At 38.9% G+C, this 23082-nt stretch overlaps 1 protein-coding gene across 4 annotated transcripts in view; it reads left to right on the top strand.

The window, feature by feature from the left end:
* Positions 1-23082, top strand: part of MEI4 (meiotic double-stranded break formation protein 4) — a 145332-nt gene that overhangs the window by 81175 nt on the left and 41075 nt on the right. For all 4 annotated transcript variants that reach the window (XM_039379137.1, XM_039379135.1, XM_039379136.1 and 1 more), the window contains one exon: positions 11011-11142. In XM_039379137.1, the coding sequence (XP_039235071.1) occupies positions 11011-11142 (132 nt within the window). The remainder of the gene's footprint in view (positions 1-11010; positions 11143-23082) is intronic.

Raw genomic sequence — 23082 nt, 5'->3', positions numbered from 1 at the left:
TTGGAGATAGAAGAAAAATAGTTTTATCTTTGGCTTCTTTCAGTGCAGTTCAGCTATGTTCAAAGTTGTCATGGTCAAATACAGTCACAGGGTGTTGCATTACGTGGGTTTCTGTGTGTGACCCCTAGTGGTGCCACTCTAGCTTATTAGCATTGAAGACAATTCAATTCACTGATTGTACTTCTTTTAGGTGCAGCTCATGCTGCAATTTGGAGCACGGCTAATGCATCAATTATGTACCAAAAGATCCTGGTCTTCACCCTGGGTTCTGTACAGAGCTCTGTGCCTGTTTCTTGGAGGTCTTGTTTTAAGGACTTAATCAAACCACAAACACTGCCTTTAGGATTCTAGAGTAAGGTTGAGCTGTGTTGGGCTCCTGTTCAACAAACACCTCGTGCCTCTGGCCCATCTCACTCATAATCTCTTTCAAACAAGACCCAGAGGGAAGAGAGATGTGTTTCAGGGATATGTCATTTTTTACTTCTCGTGCTGTTTAAAACATCAATACTGACTTTTAAGAGTCATGAATTGCCTGCTTGATTCAAAGAGCACACACACACAAAAAAAGGATTATTGATATTTCCTTTCTCTTTTTTTAACCCTTTTCACTTTTGGAAATTGGCTACCCTACCTATAGGGTAGTTGTTTTGAAGCTATTTAGCATTAAGAGCATCTGGATGTACACTGAGACATGAACATAGTCTTTAGGAACTTATCCTATTTGGGACTTTACTGCCCATTTTCATTTTTCTCTCCTGTTTCATCTGAAAGTCTTTATGTAGAATTTTGCAAGTGCTCAAAATATTACTGTTGATATATTTAGCAGAAGAGGAAATGCAAGAGTTCTGAGTAGTAGTTTAATGCCTTTACTGGGTATTTATGTGAGAAAGAATTCATAATTCTTTATGAAAATAACAAGTTGAAATGTAGTACAGAGAAAAGCAGAAAGAAAAATGTTTGAATCTCATTGGCAATTATATAATGAAATATATGGAAGTGTGCCTGTGGAGTTGAAAACAGTACACATTAATCAGAACCCTGGCTTTGAATCTTGGTAGTGAAATTTGTATGAATCTTTAATGACTGAATTTGCCTGGAAGACAGTAATCATGAAGTTACTCTGATGCTTTACTATATGCAACAGTATGCATTTAATACATGTTCCAGCTGGTTGTGTGTGACAGTAAATTCCTCCGACTGTGTGTAGTTTGCACAATCTTTTGTCAGCCAGGACTGCCTTAACTCATCAGTTTACAGGAGTTTTGCCTGCTTAGGGACAAATAAGATTTAAAAATAGTTATTCATGTCACTGGTGGTTTTCAACTGTAAAATTAGTGGGCTTCAGTTTTCCTAAATTAGTTGAGTCCCAAGGGGACTGTCATGGGTATATTTTCATCAGTCAAAGAATTTTGCCTATCTAGTGGAAGAACATTTCATTTATATGAATATTAGAACAAGTTGTCTGGATTTTAAGGTCTAGTAAGGGTCAATGTTTGAATCTCTTGACTGTTGAATTAAATTTTCTCAGCAACCTGTTGTCTTACTTAGAGAGCTCTTTAAGTGAAACGTTAAGCAAAATCCATTGTCTTGTGAATCACTGCAGTGAAAGGCAATCGCCAAATTGACTGACTCTCATTTACTTCAGTAAAGTGGATCACAGGAGCAGCTAGACAGGAATGAATTAAAGAAAATTGTGTCCACCTTCCCTCCTCAGCCAGCCTCAGCTGATATACATCACGCACTAAAGCTACAATTACAGAAGAGCTAGAGGATGAAGTTAGCAGAATTTTCTTTTACCACCGAAGGGTGATGAGGGAGCTAGTGGAAGAGCTCCTCAAGCCACTCTCCATCATTTAGCAACAGTCCTGGCTCACTGGGGAGGTCCCAGATGATTGGAAGTTGGCGAATGTCATGCGGATCCACAAAAAGGGCCAGTAGAAGGACCCGGGAAAGTACAGGCCTGTCAACCTGACCTCAGTGCCTGGCAAGCTTATGGAGCAGATCATCCTAAGTGCAATCACACAGCACCCAAAGGGTGGATAAGGATCAGACTCAACCAGCACGGGTTTAGGAAAGGGCAGATCCTGTCTGACCAACCTGATCTCCTTTTATGATCAGGTGACCTGACTGGTGGATGAGGGGAAGGCTGTGGATGTGGTCTGTCTGGACTTCAGCAAAGCCTTTGACACCATCTCCCACAGCATACTCCTGAAAAAGCTGCAACCTATGGCTTGGACAGGGGAACTCTCTGCTGGGTTAGGAACTGGCTGGAGGGCCAGGCCCAGAGAGTGGTGGTGAACGGTGCTGTATCCAGTTGGTGGCCAGTCACTAGTGGTGTCCCCCAGGGATCAGTGTTGGGCCCAGTTCTATTTCATATCTTTATTGATGTTTGGATGAGGGGATTGAGCGTACCATTAGGAAATTTGCAGATGACACTAAGTTAGGGGGAGTGTTGACGAGCTGGAAGGCAGGAGGTCTCCTCAGAGGGACCTGGACAAGCTGGAGAGATGGTCTGATTCCAACAGGATGAGGTTCAACAAGGCCAAGTGCTGGGTCCTCCACTTTGGCCACAACAACCCACTGCAGTGCTGCAGGCTGGGGACAGAGTGGCTGTAGAATAGCCAGACAGAAAGAAACTTGGGAGTTTGGATTGACAGGAAGCTGAACATGAGCCAGCAGTGTGCCCAGGTGGCCAAGAAGGCCAATGGCATCCTGGCCTGGATCAGGAACAGTGTGACCAACAGGAGCAGGGAAGTGGTTCTTCCCCTGTACTCAGCACTAGTGAGGCCACACCTTGAGTCCTGTGTCCAGTTCTGGGCCCTTCAGTTCAGGAAGGATATTGAGGTGCTGGAGCAGGTCCAGAGAAGAGCAGTGAGACTGGTGAAGGGACTTGAGCACAAGTCCTATGAGGAGAGGCTGAGGGAGCGGGGTAGTGTAACGTGGAGAAGAGGAGGCTCAGGGGAGACCTCCTCACTCTCTACAACTTCCTGAAAGGAGGTTGTAGCCAGGTGGGGGTTGGTCTCTTCTCCCAGGCAACTATCAGTAAGACAAGAGGGCATGGTCTTAAGCTGTGCCAGGGGAGGTTTAGGTTAGATATTAGGAAGAAATTTTTTACAGAGAGGGTAGTCAGACATTGAAATGGGCTGCCCAGGGAAGTGGTGGATTCTCCGTCCCTGGAGGTTTTTAAGATGAGACTGGATGTGGCACTGAGTGCAGTGGTCTAGTAACTGTGGTGGTAGTGGATCAAGGGTTGGACTTGATGATCTCGGAGGTCCTTTACAACCCAGCTGATTCTATGATTCTATGACAAAAAAAAAATTTATTCATGGTTTCTAACCTGCCTGTAATGCTGTTTGCTCAGCACCATCTCTTTTCCTAATAACAAATATTGTCATTTCCTGGTTTTGTGCAAGTAATTAATTAGTATTCAGGGTATTATGGATTATTTCCATTTGGAGAAGAAAAAGGATGGAGTAGGCCTTTGCTGTTCTTTTGATTTACAAATGAAATATGTAGGGGCCCTTAGTGCAAGATTACAAAAGTTCTTGTTTTTGTTAAATATGATAGGAAATATGTATCAAAAGCTGTATGTTTCTTTCCTCTGCCCCCAGTCTCTCTCCAGTGAATGCTTTCTGTCAGAGCTCTCTTCCTGTAGCATCTCTCTGATATTTGCAGATGAGACCACGTGGAACTGCAGCATCAAAGCCCATCCCTCAGCCTATCACTTAACATACCTGGGTAAAATAATTTGAATTCTATCTAGGTCTTGTTTTTTGTTATCGTAGACATGTTTTTGAACAAAAGGACCTAAAATTGTTCCATTTTTTGATCTCAGGCATGCCATAGTAGTTTGTTTTTCAAAGGGGCTATAGGACCACCTTAGCTCCAACACATCATTACTTATCCCAGCTCTTAAGTTCCATTCTGGTTACTTTCAGGCCACTTTTAGCACTGTTCCTACTGTAATGATTGTCTTTCTCTTCATGGAAAAATTCAGTTTGTTGATGTTTGTTTTTTTTTTTCCTTAGGGGAAAATTACCTCTTGCATCCTCTAATTTTTGAGGGCAGCTGTATGTCCCAAGGAGGTTTTGATAGTAGTCCTTAAGCATAGCTTTAAATGTATATACATACTTTAATAATTAGAATCTTAGGGTTTTTCTGTTCTTCTGCCTGTTTACTAATGAAACTTTTCTCATAGCTTGAATTTGTCATGCTTCTCTAAGAAATGTGTTTTATGTGCCCAAGTAGGATGTGTGTTTGTGTTATGGCAATAGGATAGAAATTAAAAGTAAGCTCTGTGCTGTATATTATCTACAGACAGTTGCAAAAACAGTTGAGTATTCCTTGCTTGCCTTTTCAGTGCTCAACTCCTGAAGTGAAATCCACAACCCTAAAAAAGGTACTGCTGTACTTTGTAGGCATGCATGACGGATACTTGGCATCTCTAAGTGGTATTCAAAGTAGCTCACACATGGTGGGCAGGAGAAAAAGAGTGAAGGATTGGGAAATAAACATCTGAAATCCGTTTTCATTTGCAGGAACTGGCTGTAAATCTTAGACACTTAAATGAGACATTTATTTATATTCCTGCTTCTTTTTAAGGATGACCCACTCACTCTTTAGTTAAAAAATCTAAAAGCTAAAAAATACCAGTTTTCTTTAATTTATCCAGTGACTTTTTCTAAGAAGATGAAGAATTTGAATCCATATTCTTCTGCTCTGAGCAAACTAACACTGGTTGCATACTGTCTTAAGTATCCATTAATATAGCTTAGCAACTCAGCATCAGCAGACGGATGTGCACTTCTTCAACTCTGCAAGGCTTCTGACTACGACTAGTTAAGAAGGAAGAATCAAGAGTAATATAAATTTTAATCTCTCAGGTCTGGAAGACTGTATCTAGAGCTCCTCCCTGATAATCAGTAGACTATTTACAGTAGTTATTAAAAACATGGGCAGCAGCAGCATTAGAGGTGTCTGAGTGGCAGCTGTTGTGAATACTGTTTGTTTAACTGGGATTGATACTGTCTTTCTGTTGACAATATTTACTGGATCTAACCTCTTGGATGAATTAGATATTTAGATGCCTAATTGATGAATCCCAAGAAGATGCAGATGTTCTTGATCTCTGCCAAGATAGCATTGTTTGAAGTAAATTTATTGTTGAAGACTGATGCCAACAGGATCCTAAATGTCTTTAGTAGTTAGCTTAACTTTTTAATACACCATTTTTTTGTACTTAGTCTTCAGATGAACTGATGACTTATGTGTTTGCGTGGTCACAAAGAAAGTATTGGCTTTTCTGTAAAAGTGATTAAAGCGAGGTGATAGAGCAAGGTTTTAGTGTATGGAAATGGATATTACCATCTTGAGGTAGTCACTACATTAAACATGACAGTGAATTTTATTAATGGACATTCAGGTTGTGCTTTAGTTTTGGGTTGGTAGTTTTTGTTTGCTTGGTTTGCCTTTTTTGTTCTTGTTTAAAAAACACAAATACAGACATGCACAGGATCTGTTATATGTGTTACGTGTGTTTTATCCTATTAACTAGGTGTCATTGTTTTATATATATTAGCCAAGTCAGGAGAATGCAAGGTGCTCAAAATGGGAAAGACAAGTTTTTATCCTATGCAACTGAAAGAAAAAAGTGAATTAAGTTTAGAATCAGAGATAGTATTATTCTAACTGTAGAATTTCTAATATAGCATGCTCAGTGTTAAAAAGTGAAGGTTAAGTGGAAGTTACCAGGGTAGCAGTTTATCTTAAAAGCGTGCAAAGCTTTGTAGCAAAGCTAAAAGAACAATTAAAGATTTAGAGATAAATTATATAAGATGCAACATGAGTTTACCAGAGATAGATTGTGGCAGAACAACATAAGAGCATTCTTTGTAAAATAAACTACGTTTACAGATGTGAAATTTGGTAGCTTTTATCTATCTGGTGTTCAGTAAAGCATTTCTTATGGAGCTCATACTAGAAAAATATTAATAAAACTGTAAAAGATGTTCTTTAATGTTTTACATTTTCTTATTGGATAAAGAAACAGCTAGAGAAGTAGCAGCAAGTTGTGCTCTATACTGAGCATTTATACTTAACAGGAAGAGGAGGGAAAAGGTTTGTGGATGTCAGTCAGAGGGCATATTACTCAAGGGTAGTCCCGTCTCTGCAGGTGTGCTGGATCTGGTCCAAGTCTGTCATCCTTATGTCAACAGTAGCAGCTTTCCCTTGTGCTAGGAGGGAGGGTAAACACCTAGGAAATAGTCTGGGAAATTTGCTTCTGCTGGAGGCCTTTGTGGTGTTAAGAAACAGTAAGGAAAGGAGAGAGTAAGAAGGTTTCTGCAAGCGCATCTGTGCTTCACAGCAGTTTCTGTGGTCTCTCATCGCTCCCCCTTGCCGATGTGGCAGCAGCAGCCGACTTGGCTTAGTTTAGCCTGTGGACAGGAGCAAGCAGATGCACTAATTATTTCCTGTTTCACTAGGGAAGTGATACTGGGTTGGAGCTGGTCAGTGACTTGGAGAGTGACTTTTAGGCAGCCATGAAGAAATAAATTTAAGAAAGATATTTCCAATCTGTAAGTAGAAGAAATTGCACCTTCACATTCCCAGTCTGACGTAAAAGCTTCATGGTCAGTAATGATGACTGTGAGGAGTTTGTGTGGTGCACTTCGTTGGAGATCTTCCCTTCTCATTCCACAAATTCAGCAAGGCTGTACTTAAATCAGTAAGTTGGTTTCTATTGCCTCAGGAGTCCCTGACTCATCTCCTGAAGAATGCAAGTGTGTTTCAGTGTAGCCAGCACATTTCAGAGTCAGCAGCAGAGGACCGTCGTTAGCACCCTGTTCCTCTAACCTTTGGCTCTCACCCCACAGCTTGCCCATGGGGCACAAGCCTCATACTGGCAGCTTGCAGCAGCTTGCAGCAGTGAAGCCAACTGATGGTCCTAGCAGAGAACATCAGGTTTAGAAGAGTGGAGAAAAGCATGAACAAGATTATGAAAGAGGGGATATTTAAGGCTAGGTATGAGGAAAAAATTCTATACTGTGAGTGTGGTGAGATACTGGGACAGGTTGTCCAGGGAGGTTGTGGATGCCCCAACCATGGCAGTGTTGAATGCCAGGCTGGATAAGGCCTTGAACAACCTGGTCTAGTGGGAGGTGTCCCTGCCTATGGCAGGGGAGTTGGGACTAAATTATCTTTAAGGTCCCTTCCAACCCTTGACACTCTATGATTCTTTGAAAAGGGCAGAGCAAGGGCTTAAAATGAGGCTTATGGAGCAAAGAGTTGAATTAATATGTATCGAATCCCAAGACATGAAGATAGGAGAAATAGTGGCACATGAACAGGAGGAGAGATAAATGACAAGCATCAGTTTACAAAGGAAGCAATGTGACAGTAAGATAAGAAAAGAGGTGCTAATGTTCTCTGTATAGAAGTGAAGCTTTTCAATTGGCACTGATGATTACGAATGGAAGTCAGGTTGGACTAAAAGGGCAAAGGGCAAGGGTGATACGAAATCAAAGACAAAAATATTGTTTTGTTTTTAACACCTCACAATTTGAGGATACCTGTAATAATTATTTGCCTTAGTCTTATATTGCCAGATATGCCAGTCACCTGGGGAAGAAAGCTGTTACTTGGCACAAAACCAGTAAATTAGCGAAACAGAAACTGAGGTGCAGTTATCATAGTTGCAAGGTGTAGTGAATTGCACAACTCATGAAAGAATTAAACTCACAAATTTTTGGATATCCATTATTAAAGAAAAGTCTAACACACTGATAAATGAATAATAAAAGAATAATTCATAAGTTTTTTTATCCTGTTTCCTGCGAAACAGGGCTCATAGGAGTGTGCTGTCTTTTCCTCATCAGTCTTTCCCTGTATTAGTAACTTTTGATAGCTACTTTCGAAATCACTTGCAAAAAAGTGGAAGGTCAGTAATACCTTCAGGTAGGCTTTAAAATCAGTAGCTGGCTAGAGGAGATATCAAGTTAGTATGTTTGAGGTAAGCAGAACATTGACATTATATATTCGTTTTGACAACAGCCGGGTCGACAATCCACACATCCTTCCCAGTTACTGTCACAGCATTGCTCTGTCTTGCTCTGCATCCTGAAAGCATGGGAAGACAGCAGAAATGGCAGTGTGGGAGGAGGGTTAGGGACAAATGATGCAGGACCTGAACGGTGAACCAGGCTTCATTATTTTCTTGTTTCTAATAGTATATTTTTTTACAATCTAATTTTCTGACTGCTTTTACCTGAGAATCTCTGAAGCACATAGGTTTTGTTTCATCTACACCATTAAGCAAGTCCAAGGGATTAAAAGATTTTTGTTCTTTTTTTAACGTTGGGTAGATTTGAGAGCTGAAGATACACTTTTATCTTTAATGAAACTGCACACTATTTGAAGTATTTTCAGTTTGAATGTTTCCAGAGTTTAATTAGCAATACATGAGCATTGCTCTACAGCAGTCTTACCTCTGTTTGCTATTTACAGATTTATTGCTTATATGCTATAAATTTGTTCTATATTAATTTAAGGCATACAGACTGTGAGCATTTTTAACCTTCTTTCTTGTCTCTTATTTTCTTAAAATATACTGAGATCCACCAAGATACAATGTAAAATCCATAGTCTTTAATAAATCAGCATTATTTTAAAAAATATTAATAATATTAAATATAATTATAGTACATTTGCTATATTACTCTAAAATATTTGTATAATAAGTATATATTTAATAAGAATATTTATTAAATCTTAATAATTTCACTGGTGGGATTTTTCAGTGGCATTGATATCCTAATCTCAAGTGGCATCCTTACAAAATACGTATTTACTTCTCTTAATAGAGGCTCAGGCTTTAAATTTGAAGATCCCCTGTTATCTAGTCCTAAAAAAATTCCAACTAGAAAATGGCAACTCTTGCCAAACCAGAAAGGATATGGAAATTTTGTGAAAGATCCTATTTTATTTAAATCTCAGCTGCTAACATTAATAACTGCACCAAAAAAAAATTTCATCGTTTCACTATCTGGCAAAAAAAGATGTAAGCAAATAGAAGAGAGCTTAAAAAAGAACAAAAATTATGATGTTTTTGTGTAAATATATACTTTTACTGTGATCTTTGGGAGAGGTAGCATTGAAAAACTACTCTGGATTGTCTAGTTTAATTGCTTGCCAAAGGCAAATTAGCAAGTATACTCAATGTTATATGCTGAAAATGTAGAACTGTAAAATATGTATCCCCCCTTAATTTATATACAAAAAGTAAAAGTCTGATTTTAATTCATATATCTTCACGGCACATGTAGGTGCAAGGATTACATTATCCTTTCATATAATTGTAATTGTTCAGAAATCTATTTTTATCTCACCTTATTTCACATTTCATCCTTATGGGATATTTTGTGTATATGTTTATGGGTGATTTTAATCTCGCAGGTTTTCAAAGCTATATGCGTACAATTTATGAAATCTCTTCAATTTGTAAATTTAATCTCTTTACTTTGTATCTCTAACTGCAGATTTGATTCTGAACATGAGACTTGTTTGTCTTCTGTAGTTTTCTTTTGCTATTTCTTTTGGGATTACATGCAGAAGTGAGATGATTCAGAGAAAAGATTTATTAAAGGTTGATTATTATGGCTGTCTCATGTTGAGTGGATGATAACCAAGCTGGTCCTACTCTTCAACTGCAAGAGGCCAGTAAAAAGGCATTGCATCAGGCAGGAAAACAGTAACTGTAGATGAGAACCTGCCTAATTAACTGGTTTTACAGCAAAAGTTTTCAGTCCACTTCACTGTCCACTTATGTAGACCAAAATTTTGTAAGTTACAATTTTACAGGAGACAGTGTTGAAAACCATGGTAAAATTAAGGTAAATGTTAATAAATTCATGCTGACTGCTACCTGGATCACTTCCCTACTTTTCATGTGTTTGGAAATGTTTTCCAGGAGGATTCATCCCATGCAAATATTTTTATTCATATATATGCATGTGTATGTGTGTACACACAGGTGAGCTGGCTAGAGGTATAATCTACATCATTAATAGGATGCAGTGGTCTGATGTTGAGTGGTTAAGACATGGCAGTTATTCTTAGACATAAAATATTTGGTCAGAATATCCTTTTATTAGTCAAAAATACTCAAAGAGTTATTGAATATTAATTTTGTAAGGGTATGCATTTATATGAAAATGGAATTTATAGTAATTGTATTTAATGTGTCTTTTTTTCTTTGAAAGAGCTTTTATGTACAGAAATGACAGTTTCTTCCAGTAGTGTTTTACAAAAGAATGTCATGTACACTTTGTAGAGCAGTAAGTTTCGTTACATAATATCTATTAATTTCAGAGAACAAAGAAAACAGTTATAATGTTTTCTTAATAGAAAAGACAGTGGCAAAAAAACCCCAAAACTTAATAAAATTCTCATGTAAATTCACATCACTCCTGTGGTTCAGGAGAAATGCATTGTTAAAAAACAATATGAAAATGAATTGTTTGAATTTGAAAATATAGTGTGTCTTCCAGCAGTTAGCATTTAATTAGGTTTATTCCTGATAACTCTGTTGACAGAGTTATCAGAGTTCAAACACTTATGTCTTAGCATAAGTGTTTGAATTTCAAAGAATTTGTTCATTTGTCTACCTGTGACAAACAGAAGTACTGTATGTGCAGGGTAGTCATCAACTTTCTTTGTCAGCAGATGGCCTTGATGATATCTAATGCTGAAAAGGTGTGTCCTGGGGAATTCACACTTTTGGAGGAGTTTGTTCATATGAGAGCTTCCTGTAGCGTTAATGTTTTGAGAACAGATGTCAGTTTGTCATAGATCTCATATGTATGTAACTAATAGATTTTTAAACAGTTGACATTTTTGAATTTGATTTTTTCTTTAAAATTCGAATATGTAAATCGCATTTGTATTTAACATAATTGCAGTAAAAATGACGGAGATGTATTCTGAAAGATTAAATTTACTGTTATTTCTCTTTAGTTTCAGGCACTGCATTCTGTATCAGAAACACTGATTTTGCTAGGAAGGAACAACATATTAAGAAATTCTTTAATATCGCTTCTACTATCAGAAGTACGTCAGTTTGCTGAGCAGCTGTTGCAGGCCCACCAGGTACTGTCGTCTTTTCTTTTGGAGAAGGGCTGAAGAGTGGTGTTGGGGAGTGTTTTGGCTGTATCTGTTTGTTTCATAAAACGTAATAAATGCTTTAGCCTATAGAATATGCAGGTTCAAGAACCCAGAAAATGCTAGGACCTAACTTAAACAGGAAATTCAAAAAAAAAAAAGGAGGTATAAAGTAAAAGAAAATTTCCCTATGGAAAAGTGAAATTATCAGACTGTGTAATAAATAGACTCAATAGGTTTTAAGATTATGCTATATAATTGGAAAAACACTTGAAATAATTAGTTAGAACACTTAGTGTAATGTGTAAATTGTTGATTATGCAGGCAGTACAACTTGGGGACCCACCTGAACAAATTATTTCTGTCTCTTGCTCATGTAAAACTGGAAAGATCATTGCTTCATTTTATTTTATAACTAAATTTCATGTTTCAAATCATAATATTAACTTTCATTATGCAAAAGTTATCCAACACATAATATTGTATTTAGTTTGTTGCAATGAGTAGGAGGTAAGGAGCAGAATACAACTTGTGGTAAAATTTATATTTAGGTTAAGTTTTTTCAGTAAACTATAGAGTTTAAAAAAAGAGAGGAAAAGAGAAAGTGAATGTTGCTTTAACATTTGAAGAAGAGAGGTATGAAATAAATAGGTTTTATAGATTTTTCATGTATTTTTATGTAGTGGGTATGTATTTTATGCAAAGTGTTCAGCCTCACTTGGGATTAGGAGTTGATTGCACACTATCCTAAAACGATCAATAAAAAGAAAGCATGCAGCTTTTTATTTGGTGGCCAATAAATTTATTGATACATACAGAAAACATTCGTCGTAGATATATTCAGCAGTGGTCCAGTTTAACAAATGCCTTAAGTGTTGCTCGAGAACTTTATTATTTTTCTCGCTAGGGTATGATATGATAGTAAGTTCGGACTGCTGTGAGGGAATGTATAATTTCCAACACTGATTTCTACTACTGAAAAGAAAGGCAAATTTTGAAAGAATTAGACAAAGAGCTGTGTCTTACTTTAAGTCACTGTTAGCATGCAAGACATTGATGGCAACCAAAAGTCAACAGACTTCTAACAAATGTAAGAATAGGGAAGTGTAATTAGAAACAATAATTGGTTTTTAAGTTTAAAGAAGTTGTTCGGTTTTAACATTATTAAATCTCACCTGTGTAACAGAATTAGTCATCCTTCCTGGTTTTGCCAGTGGCAGCACAGAACCTTTCAGTGCTCCACAGTGATGTCAAGCTTACACTGAACCTTGCACTTTGCTGACTTGGTTACTGTGGTGCTTAACCTTTCCGTACTGTAATTATTATAAGTATTGCTTTTGTATTTGGTGAAGCCTTAGGAGCTGTGTGTCTGTCTGTAGCTGACACTTTGTAGGACTTTGAAAAGCTGCAGTTCATGTAGGGAAAGTAACTGAAGTTCTTAGCTTGCTGTGAAGTCAGTGTTTTTAAATTTCATGCATTCTTGCATTTAGTCCAAATAGATATATTATGTTCATTTAAAAACTCTTATACATTCTGTATGTGATAATATAATATGGAAATGTATCACAATTGGACTCCAAACTCTGGTATTTCTGATGGCCTGATTTACAGACCTGCTTCTAAATTTCAGACTTTGTGTAGCGTTGTTTTTGGTAGGTACAATTCTAAAAAGGGTTAAAGTATTTTTTTCCTTGTTTTGGAATCAAATCTAATGATACGGTATCAGTTCAAAATACAGAAAATGACAACTTTAAAAAAAATGCTTCTTAAATACTTAAATTAGAAAAGATAATACTTCATTAGCTGACAAGTATCCTAATTGTGGTCTGTTACTTAAGCAACGCTGCTGTTAATTGCAAAGGTGTTTCATGTGTTCCATTGAAAACAGTCAAATTAAGGACTCTGAATTTTAATTCTGATTAGAGATGTGCAAATATGTGGGGTTTGTTTTGCTTTGTTGTTTGTTTGGTTTTTTGTTGGTGTTGGCAGATGGGAGAAATAAAGAAATCATCTGAGGCATGTATTCAGGTTAGCTTGCAATTGACGTTTGAGCATTTGATGAAAACAGAAATTGAAAAAATAACTTATTCATCCAAGCAAATTTCTGTGTATTTATGTTATAGTAATAATTATTTTTTTAAAGTTGAAGATGCTTTTCAACACTGACTTGGACTGAAAACAAAATCCCTTTTAATTTTTCTAAATGAGTAATCTAGATAGCTCAACATTTTCATTTTAACTTCCTCCTTAAGGCTTGAGCTAAGGTCCAAATAGTTTGTCAAATGTATGCATACCAGAATATGCAACTTTATATTCAACCATTTCTTCAATGGGAAGTGTGCTCAGCTCAACCCCTTGTGGGTTTGTGGGTACATCCTTTGATAAATATTGAAAATTTTTTACTTTAGAATTCTGACTGATTTTAGAGAGTTTGAGTCTTCTTGGAGCCAGCTTATCTCTCTATGACCCGCAATTTCAAAAAGCTTCCTATGTCCCTAGCTTTACAATTTAAAAAATCAGGTTGACTATATGAGAGTGTATCGAATAAACTACAACAGAAAAGTACAGAGATTATTATGAATATTTTTATATTCTCTAATTGGCTATATCCATTAATCTTACAATACGAAAAATTAATGTCAAATATATGAATAATATAATGTTGTATATGATATCCCCACATGTTAATATAGAAAATTAGGTAAGAAATATATAAAACAGTATCATTATCCTGATGTTCCACCCGGTTAAAATGAATGTTATGGTTGTAAGCTCTCAGGCCAGTTATTAGTTTGCTTTAATTCATTCAAGTACTTCATCGTGTGCTTAAAGTAAAGCTCCTAGTTCAGCACTTTGCTGAACTTTGCTAAGTCAGGATGCTGACTTCTAGACAAAAGCATATTAATATAAACTCAATTGGATCCCTTAATTTTTACAGATGTTGGATCAGTTTTATCTCTAATAGTAACCTTTCAAGCTTCATAAATACAGTTTATAAGAATACAGTAACTGAACCTTATTGCCCTATGGAATAGAAATCTTCTGATCCCCAATTGGCTTCCTACTACAGACCACAGAAAACTGTAAGATACTAAGATTTCACAGTGATATTGTGGAAGATGGATCATTTTTCAAATGTTGAGCTCCTCACCATGATCTTTCTTTATGATAGCTGTTTCAAAGACAGAGGACCAGAAATGGAAAGCACATATTGGTTTACTGCCCATTTCTAACCCCACAGTGATAATTCCAAGAAATATGAAGAAGAAAATTAAAAACAAGAAAATAGATTTGAAAATAGAAAAAGGAAGATGTACTGTGAGGTTTTGGAAAACTCAGTTATTCAGTAATTGCTGATACATAACTTGTCTAGCATTATGTTTTATATCACATTACTTTCTTTATACTATTTTTCATTTTTTTAAAACTTTAAATATTTTTATCCTGGAGCCATACACTGAATAGTTGTGCGTTGGTTTTGTGGTTTTTGTTTAAACAAAGACACCAAGTTATATGTAATTCTTAATGTTATGTGTAAGTGTTAAGTCCAAATCCAAATGTGGGTGCTGACTTCTAACCTGAAATGATTGGTGCAGTTAGACTTCGACACAAGACATACAGGGTGAGATTCTTCTTCTTTAGATGTTTGTAGTAGACATGGGTGTTTTGATCTGATTTACTTGCTTTAATTTTCCATGATAGCAAAGGGAAGGAAAAAGTCATTTCTTGTCTAACCTATGTTGTTGTACATAACTATTATAATTGTCCCTTGAGTTGTCCGCTTCTCTCATTTGGTTATGAGAAAGGAAACTTACATTGATCAGCTGAAATATAGATATTTGTGTTGAAGGCATCCAAAGTTACGAGATGAAAATCCCATAATATCTCTATGAAATCTCTTTTTGGATTATCTGAGGTGTTATTACCTGAGGTGCCTGATCCTACAGAACAGTTGTAACGGGTAGTCATGCAAAACATACTTCTGTCTGTACACTGACAAATTAAGTAAGTAACGTTATTAGATGTTTGTAGCAAGTTATATTTTAGTTAGGATAATTAATAAGTTAACTTATTTCCCAAGTGTTCAAATTCTCTAAGTGTACACAAGAGGTTGATGATTGATGGTGATTGAATGTGCAGGATGTGTGTATTGAAGCTTCTTTTAAGATGCATTCCAGCTATGGTGTGTGTGACATGTATGCTTCTCCATAGGAAAAGATAAAAGTAGAAAGTTATATAGTTGCCACCCATTGGATCCAGGGATGAGACTTGGTAGTTGTAATTTTGATACCTGTTGGTTGAAGTGATGGTGGCAGTCCTGTCAAAGGGATGGTCTCCTCCCAGCCTTGTTTACTTCTCCTTAAACCTGAGATAGTACCTGAGTACAATAGTACCACCCTTATCTTATCTCAAGTTCCCATAAGGAGGCTTAACTCACAGTCCAATTCCCTGAAATCCAGGAGACATATTCAGGCAGGGAGCAGGCTTCAGTGATCTTAACAATGTTTAAGCCATTAACCATTTCAGTCTCTCACACTTTCTTCTTAAGCCTTTCTCCATGCATCCATTCTGTGTACAGTGGATGTTCTGGGCAGATGTGGTACCTACCTCATGCTTTATTCCATGTGCAAGTGTGTCTGACGTGATGTAGAGAATTCTTCAGATAAGCTCCTCTTTCCAAGAAGTTTACTTCATTTATGGAGTATGGCTTCTCTCTTCAGCCATAAATTTATATATGTTTTCTTACAGGTTAGAAAAAAAAGCTATACATTTTTTTTTTTTTTTTCACAAATAGGGTAGAAAATGGCTAAAATAGTTAATTAAAAAAACAAACAAACAAAACACAACAAAACCCTGAGAATATTATGCAGCTAAAAAAGGTAAATACATTTTGCAGTCTACTGTTGTTTGAGGTACTAAAATGGCTATCAAGCACATTTGGCTCTTTGTAGTTTCTACTGTTGGCTTTACTGACACATCAGGTTACTAATACTTCCCCTAGGTAAAAGAAAAGAGATTGGTGCCAGGTAGATCTTATGAAAATAATTAAACTTGCATCTGGACATCTGTTCATCCTTTCTAAGATGTCATTTCTTTCCTTGTTATGCTGGTAAGCAAATTTCAAATTGTGAATTGTTAAAGATGCTGCAAAATAGTGCTCTGGGTAAATGCAGGATTAATTTTTATTACATGTGACTGCTCATGCTACAGTTAACAAAGGAAATAATGGCTGGATAGAATAATCACTGGATCTGCATTTTTTTTCTTATATACCCAGTTTGGAAATATGGATTTGGGAAAACATAAATCTCTTCCCTGAAAGGCAGGAATGAAAGAATCAGTCAAGACTTGGTATATGCCAAGAGTGCCATACACCTTTGAAATGTATACCTGCTTCTGCTGCATATGTCATCCCCTATTAAAGATTAGATTTTAAGATGCTTACGAGTCAGACAGAACTGGAAAATGACAAATGGTTCGTGCAGTTTTTCTCTTTCCTGTCATACTATCTTAAAATGATAGCATTAAGGAGAAAGGAGTTTGAAAGTGTTCTTACAGAGCTAAAAGGAGCAGGGCTTTGACTACACTTAGGTGCTTGGCAAAATTGAGGGTGACATGTAATCAGAAAACCTCAGGTGTGTTTGGGAACAGAAGCAGCAAATATCAATTACATGAGGAGAACAGTGTCGACTAGAGAATTGTTACTCTTAATATTCATGAATCATGTCATTCATGGAAACATAATACTGGAAAAGGAAAAATGCTTAATTAAAAAAAATCAGAATATATCAAATCTAAAAAGCAAATAAGTAATATTCCTGAAAATCTTCTTAGTTTAAATAGGGCACAAAATCCAGGATTTAAAACTAACAAAACCCCCCCACCAAACAAACCCACAAACAAACAAAAAAAACTCAAACAAACCCAAACCAACAAAGCCTAAAATAACATGATTATAAATTAAATAAAATTACCTAAAAATTACCTGTTTGAATTTCTGATGCTGTCAAGCTTTCTTTGCACTTTTTTTTTTTTATGCTGCTTTTACTTCCTTATTATCAGTGTTAATTCTGTCCTTTTCCTATTGCTTTCTTTACAACTTAGTTAATCCTTTTGCATGCCTGAAAGCAGAACATGAATAAGGAAGAAGCATCAGATTTTTGTGGCATACGTGGTATACCTGTTAGTCTGGCAGGCAGATTTTACTTAACCTGTGTCTTCAAATGCTCCTGTTAATTTACCTTCCTGTTTAATGCTCCTGTTAAGTTACCTTCTTCCTGGAGCATTCTTGCTTACAGACAATGATTTGCAAAATGGAATTTCAAAAAATTAAGCACTGCTTCCTTAATGCTTTTGGATATTGGAGTTACCCATGTGAATAGTATATATACCATATGTGCTCTTAAAAGTTCAGTTTCCAGGCAAGGTAACATTTTGTCACAGATTTGCCTTCTGCTTTTAGTTTTGGATACTTGTTTAAAGTCTTTATTATGCTGCGCTTTTAACACAGTTGCACTAAATGCTTTTTTGGGATACAGTATAAATACACAGTTCTTGTGTCAGTGGCTTTGCAGTCTATTGGCTGCTTGAGTATTTCATATCTTCATGAAATGGAAAAGAGTCGTAGCCCTAGAATTTCCAACAAAGAATTACTGATATAATGAATTTTTGTTTGGAAGAGTAACAACGGCTGATAATTAAAATTGTCTTTAAGAGCTTAGAAAAATACAGTAAAAAGTAAATGGAAACTATAGAATTATATTGGATACCAGTGTGAATCATAACTTCATTTTGCTTTTAAAACATTCTTTTTATTTTACAGGACACGTCAATAGCTTTGAATTTCTTAGCTTTGCACACACTTACCTCTCTCTAAGCACGTGTGACAGTCCTCTACATAATGACTTATCAGCTTGCCCCATTGGGACTCTCTTTTATCGGTTTGGTTTGGTTTGCTAAAAATACATTTAAAGCTGTGTTTATCTACCTATAGAGTTTATGCATAACCATCACTACTTTAAATCACAAGACCAGGAAGATTAACTGGTGTTTGTTCGGTGCTTTCTAATATGTTCAAATGCTTTTAAAAACTCATTATTATGTAGCTCACTGTGAGATGTTATTGCCGCGACCCGCTGGGGTAAAAGGATAGGGTCACAGCACTGCGAATAAGGGTTCTGAGACGGTGGAAGGTCTGGTGAAGCAATGCCAACGTTTATTAGAGGGGTAACAACTTATATAGGGTTGGATGAGGGGTGGAACTTGGGCTAGGGAGGAGCAAGGGATTGACAACCAGGGAAAAATGGTGATTGGGTAGCTGAGTAAAGAGGGGAGGAGTCCAGGCATCACCGGGGGGAAGGACCAATGAGAGCTACCTCTGCACTGCACCAAACTTTGACCAATGGCAGGCAGAGGAGCGGGAAAACAGGGAAAAGGCGGGAAAACTGAGGGAAGAAGAAGGGGACAATATGGTGGACAAATTTTTAAACAACAACTAGGGGTACATATAACATTAGAACAATACAATAGTGAACTGGGGGTAACTGGGGTACGACTGTCACATCCAGAAAGTGTCATAATAACTATCAGAGGTCAAGTCCGGTACATTGGAGTCCATTCAGGGATTATATATTTTTCTCCAAGCTTCATATCTTTCCCAGTCGTCCTTATTTCCTCCAACATCTCCCCCTTCTTTATTTCTTTCAGCGGCGGCTAGGTTGGCTTCTATGGTCTTTAGCAGTATCCTTCGTAGACAAACAATCAGGCATGGTAAAACAACACAAACAGAAACCGAACCGAAAAGAAACAGAGCGCCAAGCATGATAAGTTTCTTCGTCCAAGAGGGAAAATTTGGCAGTTGGATCCAATCAAAGAGGCTATCGAGGCCGCCTCCTTTGTCTTGATGAATTTCCCGGACCAACCCCCTCAGCTGGTTGATACTCTGATGTATAGATTCGGAGTGGTCCGAAAAATTCATGCAACACATGCCCTCAAATTCCTGGCACCCGTGACCGTGTGCCAGGAGAAGGAAATCTATGGCGGCCCGATTTTGTAAAGACACCTCTTTTAACTTCTGGGTGTCTTCGAGCAAGCCCTCCATCGCCTGGGTTGTTGCATTCGCCTCCTTGGTCAACCAGCATCCAAGGTGCGTTAGGAGAGAGAGAGCATGCGCTGTCCCTATCCCGGGGATAGGGAAAGACGCCCAGAAGTTCTTCACCCTGGACCAAATGTGAATGTTGGAATCACAGTCCTCGGGGAAGGGCAGAGGAGTTGGCCAATACTGAGGCCTTCCAAGGTTCATATGAGGTGCAGGGAGAGAATTTTGTATCCGAATCGGTTGGGGTGTGATTTCAAGTTTAGGTATCGGTTTAGGGGCTACAGGCTTAGAAGCAGCGGGTTTGGCGTTGGGGAAGCGAAGGGGAGCGCCCATGGAAAATGAAAGGGACCTTTTGGCTCTTTCTTTTTGGTGCACTAATTGATTTTCAAAATAAAATTTGGCCGGATTGAAAAGGGCAAGTTTTCCTATTGTGCAGGGACCTCCCTCCGGGTAGGCTCTAATCCCAGGCCACGCCCGATCCCCACACAGTAGGAAAAATCCCTTAGGGAGCCTCATGTTACGAGGGATGTGCTCAGTGGGTACGGTGGTGGCCACTGAGCCATTGCACCACGGGGAATGTGTCCCTTTGTAAATGGGCTTATAGGCAGTAACATTAAGGGGAGTGAACAGAATGGGTTGGGTGTAACGGTGGAAAATAATGCAAGCGGTAGATGGGAGCGAACCTAGAAGATCAGTCTCTTGAAAAGGGGTGTCTACGAAGGGAAGTGCTGAAATCGTTTGTGCCAGATTGGGGGAGTTCATTGGTAGGGATCCCTGGACCCGCGTTTGTGATACAAACGCGGTCCAATCAGATGGAGAAATGGGGATCCCTACTAGACATGTCTTAAAAGGGCTACCGGCGCTGGTCAAGGCCAGGCATAGAGTGTCAGTGCCAGTGGCCTTGGCCAGCGTTACCCATAAGTTCTGGGATGGCTGATTCATCCATCCTTGGAGCGGGATGTTGACAGCGCGATGGATGACTCCAGCCAGGAGGAGACACAGGAGGTGACGTATCAGCAGCATTGATGTCTTTCGCTGCGACGTGAACGTCTTCTTTCAGGCTGTAGTTGTCTGTTCCCGGGAGATCTTAACGCGCCGGGCTGGGACCCACTTTGGTCCGTCAGGACCTGCAATACAGGCGTAGCCCTTCCCCCAGGTGATTAAGGGGAAAGGGCCCGTCCATTTCTCTGTAAGTGGGTCCCGGTACATTACTTTTGCTTTTAGGTCTGTCAGGACTGATGATGTTGTCCTGAAGTGGCGATCCACGGGACTTTTGCTTGTGTGAGTATTTGTATCCTCCATCATATTGAGAAAGTTGAGAACATACATGACTTTCTCTAATTTTTCTTGGGGGGAGAGGCCAATACTCCCCCCTTTCTGTTTTTTAAGCATGTTCTTAATGTTTTGATGTGCACGTTCCACAATACCTTGTCCTGTGGGGTTGTGGGGGATCCCTGTGGTATGTTGTATCCCCCACTGTTCAAAAAACCTCTTCGTGTCTGCAGACACATAGGAGGGCCCATTATCTGTTTTTATCTGTTTTGGGACTCCCATCCTCGCGAATGCAGACAGGAAGTGTTTTTTGACATGGCTACTCCTCTCTCCAGGATGCGCGGTGGCTACAATCATTTTTGAAAATGTGTCGATAGACACATGTACATATTTTAGTCTTCCGAATTCGGCCACATGGGTCATGTCTGACTGCCAGATTTCCAGGGGCGACAAACCTCTTGGGTTCGTCCCCTCTGGGACAACAGGTGTAAGCGTTTGGCAGTCAGCGCAAGCCTTTAAAATTTCTTTTGCCTGTGATAATTTAAGGCCAAATTGTTTTTGTAGTGACCGCGCATTCTGGTGAAAAAACTCATGTGAGAGTTTCGCCTGTTGGTATAAATTGGGGGTTACAACCATACCTGCTAGATGATCTGCAAGCTGGTTCCCCTCCGCCACAGGACCAGGTAGAGTGGTGTGCGAGCGGGTGTGGACGATGAAATAGCCGAATTCTCTTCTTTCTATTAAAAACAACAATTTAGTTAATAATTGAAATAAACTCTGATTGGTCACATCCTTTAGATATGAATTTTCGATTCTTTTTACCACACCCACTACATAAGCCGAATCTGAGATTATATTAATTGGCTCACCACTAAAAATTTCGAAGGCACGTACAACTGCCGAGAGTTCCACGATCTGGGGAGAACCCTGTACCTTATGGATGTCTTGCTGCCAATCGTTGTTTTCCTTCCACACTATTACAGCGTTTCCCGTTCTCCCTGAGCCATCGGTAAAAATTGTTTTAGCATTTGGAATTGGTATTTCCGATTGTATAATTTTAAGCCTAATTGGAATGTGAATTAATCTTTGTATGAATGGGCACGCCGGGAGATGTAGCCGAATTTCTCCCGGGTAACCCCCGATGGCTATCTGAAAATCGATGGAGGTCTGCAGCAGTTGATCTAGGTGTTCAGAAGTTAGCGGGAGATAGATGAAATTTGGTTCTTCCCCACTAAGTTCTAAACACCTAGTGCGACCTTTAAATATTATCTTTCCAATCATTTCAATTATAGTGGTGATGGTTTTTCCGAATTGATGAGGGAGGAACATCCACTCCCACAAGCAAAAGTCTCGGTGGTCGCTCGTAAATTGACCCAGAAGGGCCAATGGTTGTCTCTGTTCTTTTATCACCACTAAGGAGGATGGCAGTCCCTCCATCCTCCTACATGCCTGTCTCTCGGAAATTTTCTTTTCAACAGCGGTAAGGGATTTGATGGCATCTGATGTTAAACGACGGGGGGAGGACAGGTCAGCGTCTCCTCTTAGCAGCTCAAATAGGGGGTGCAAATCTCCTGTTGTGATCCCCAACACAGGTCGGATCCAATTGATCGCACCCAGTAGCTTTTGGAGGTCGTTCAAAGTTCGGACATTCTTATCAATTGTTACCGATTGAGGTCTGATATTTTTTGCATTAATTTGGAGTCCGAGGTACCTCCATGGTGCTTCCCTCTGCACTTTTTCAGGGGAGATCTCCAATCCTTTATTTTTTAGGGCCGAGATTGTAGAATTTAGTGTCTCATCAACTGCCAATTGAGTTTTCGCGCAGATCAATACATCATCCATATAATGGAAGATGATTGACTGCGGATATTGCGACCGAATTGGCCTCAACACCTCCGCCACAAACATCTGGCAGAGTGTTGGGGAATTTTTCATCCCCTGGGGAAGCACACGCCACTGGAACCTGCGGTGAGGTTCACAAGAGTTGATTGCAGGGACAGAGAAGGCGAATCGAGCCGAATCAGCCGGATTGAGGAATATATGAAAAAAGCAGTCCTTTATATCAATCACCACTAGGGGCCATTCAGCAGGGAGCATGGATGGTGAAGGCATCCCCTGCTGGAGGGCTCCCATTGGCTCCAGGACTTCATTAACTTTGCGCAGGTCCTGGAGAAATCTCCAGGAACCTGAGGATTTTTGGATCACGAACACTGGAGTGTTCCAGGGACTGGTGGAAGACTCCAAGTGTCCTTTTTCTAGTTCCTGATTGACCAAATTGTTGAGAATTTGCAGCTTTTTGGTAGGTAGGGGCCACTGATCGACCCAGACTGGCGTATCGGTCTTCCAGCTCAGTCTGGGGAGCTGCAGTTCTTCAGTGACCCCTCCTAAAAATTTTCCTCTGGAGTCAGGGTGCCCAATTTGAGCTCCCACTGCTCCATTGCGTCCCGTCCCCACAGTGTGATAGGTATGTTTAATACATACGGTTGAAGGGACGCTGGTCTGCCCTCCGGCCCGTAGATAGTTAGTACCTCACGACTCCTGACGGGGTACTGCGTTCC

This window comes from Pipra filicauda, unplaced genomic scaffold (assembly GCF_003945595.2).
Source record: "Pipra filicauda isolate LSUMZ 115617 unplaced genomic scaffold, ASM394559v2 scaffold157_size4220110_pilon, whole genome shotgun sequence".
Lineage (NCBI taxonomy): Eukaryota > Metazoa > Chordata > Aves > Passeriformes > Pipridae > Pipra > Pipra filicauda.
Note: the sequence above shows the minus strand (reverse complement) of the source record. Positions and strands in the feature narration are given on the sequence as shown.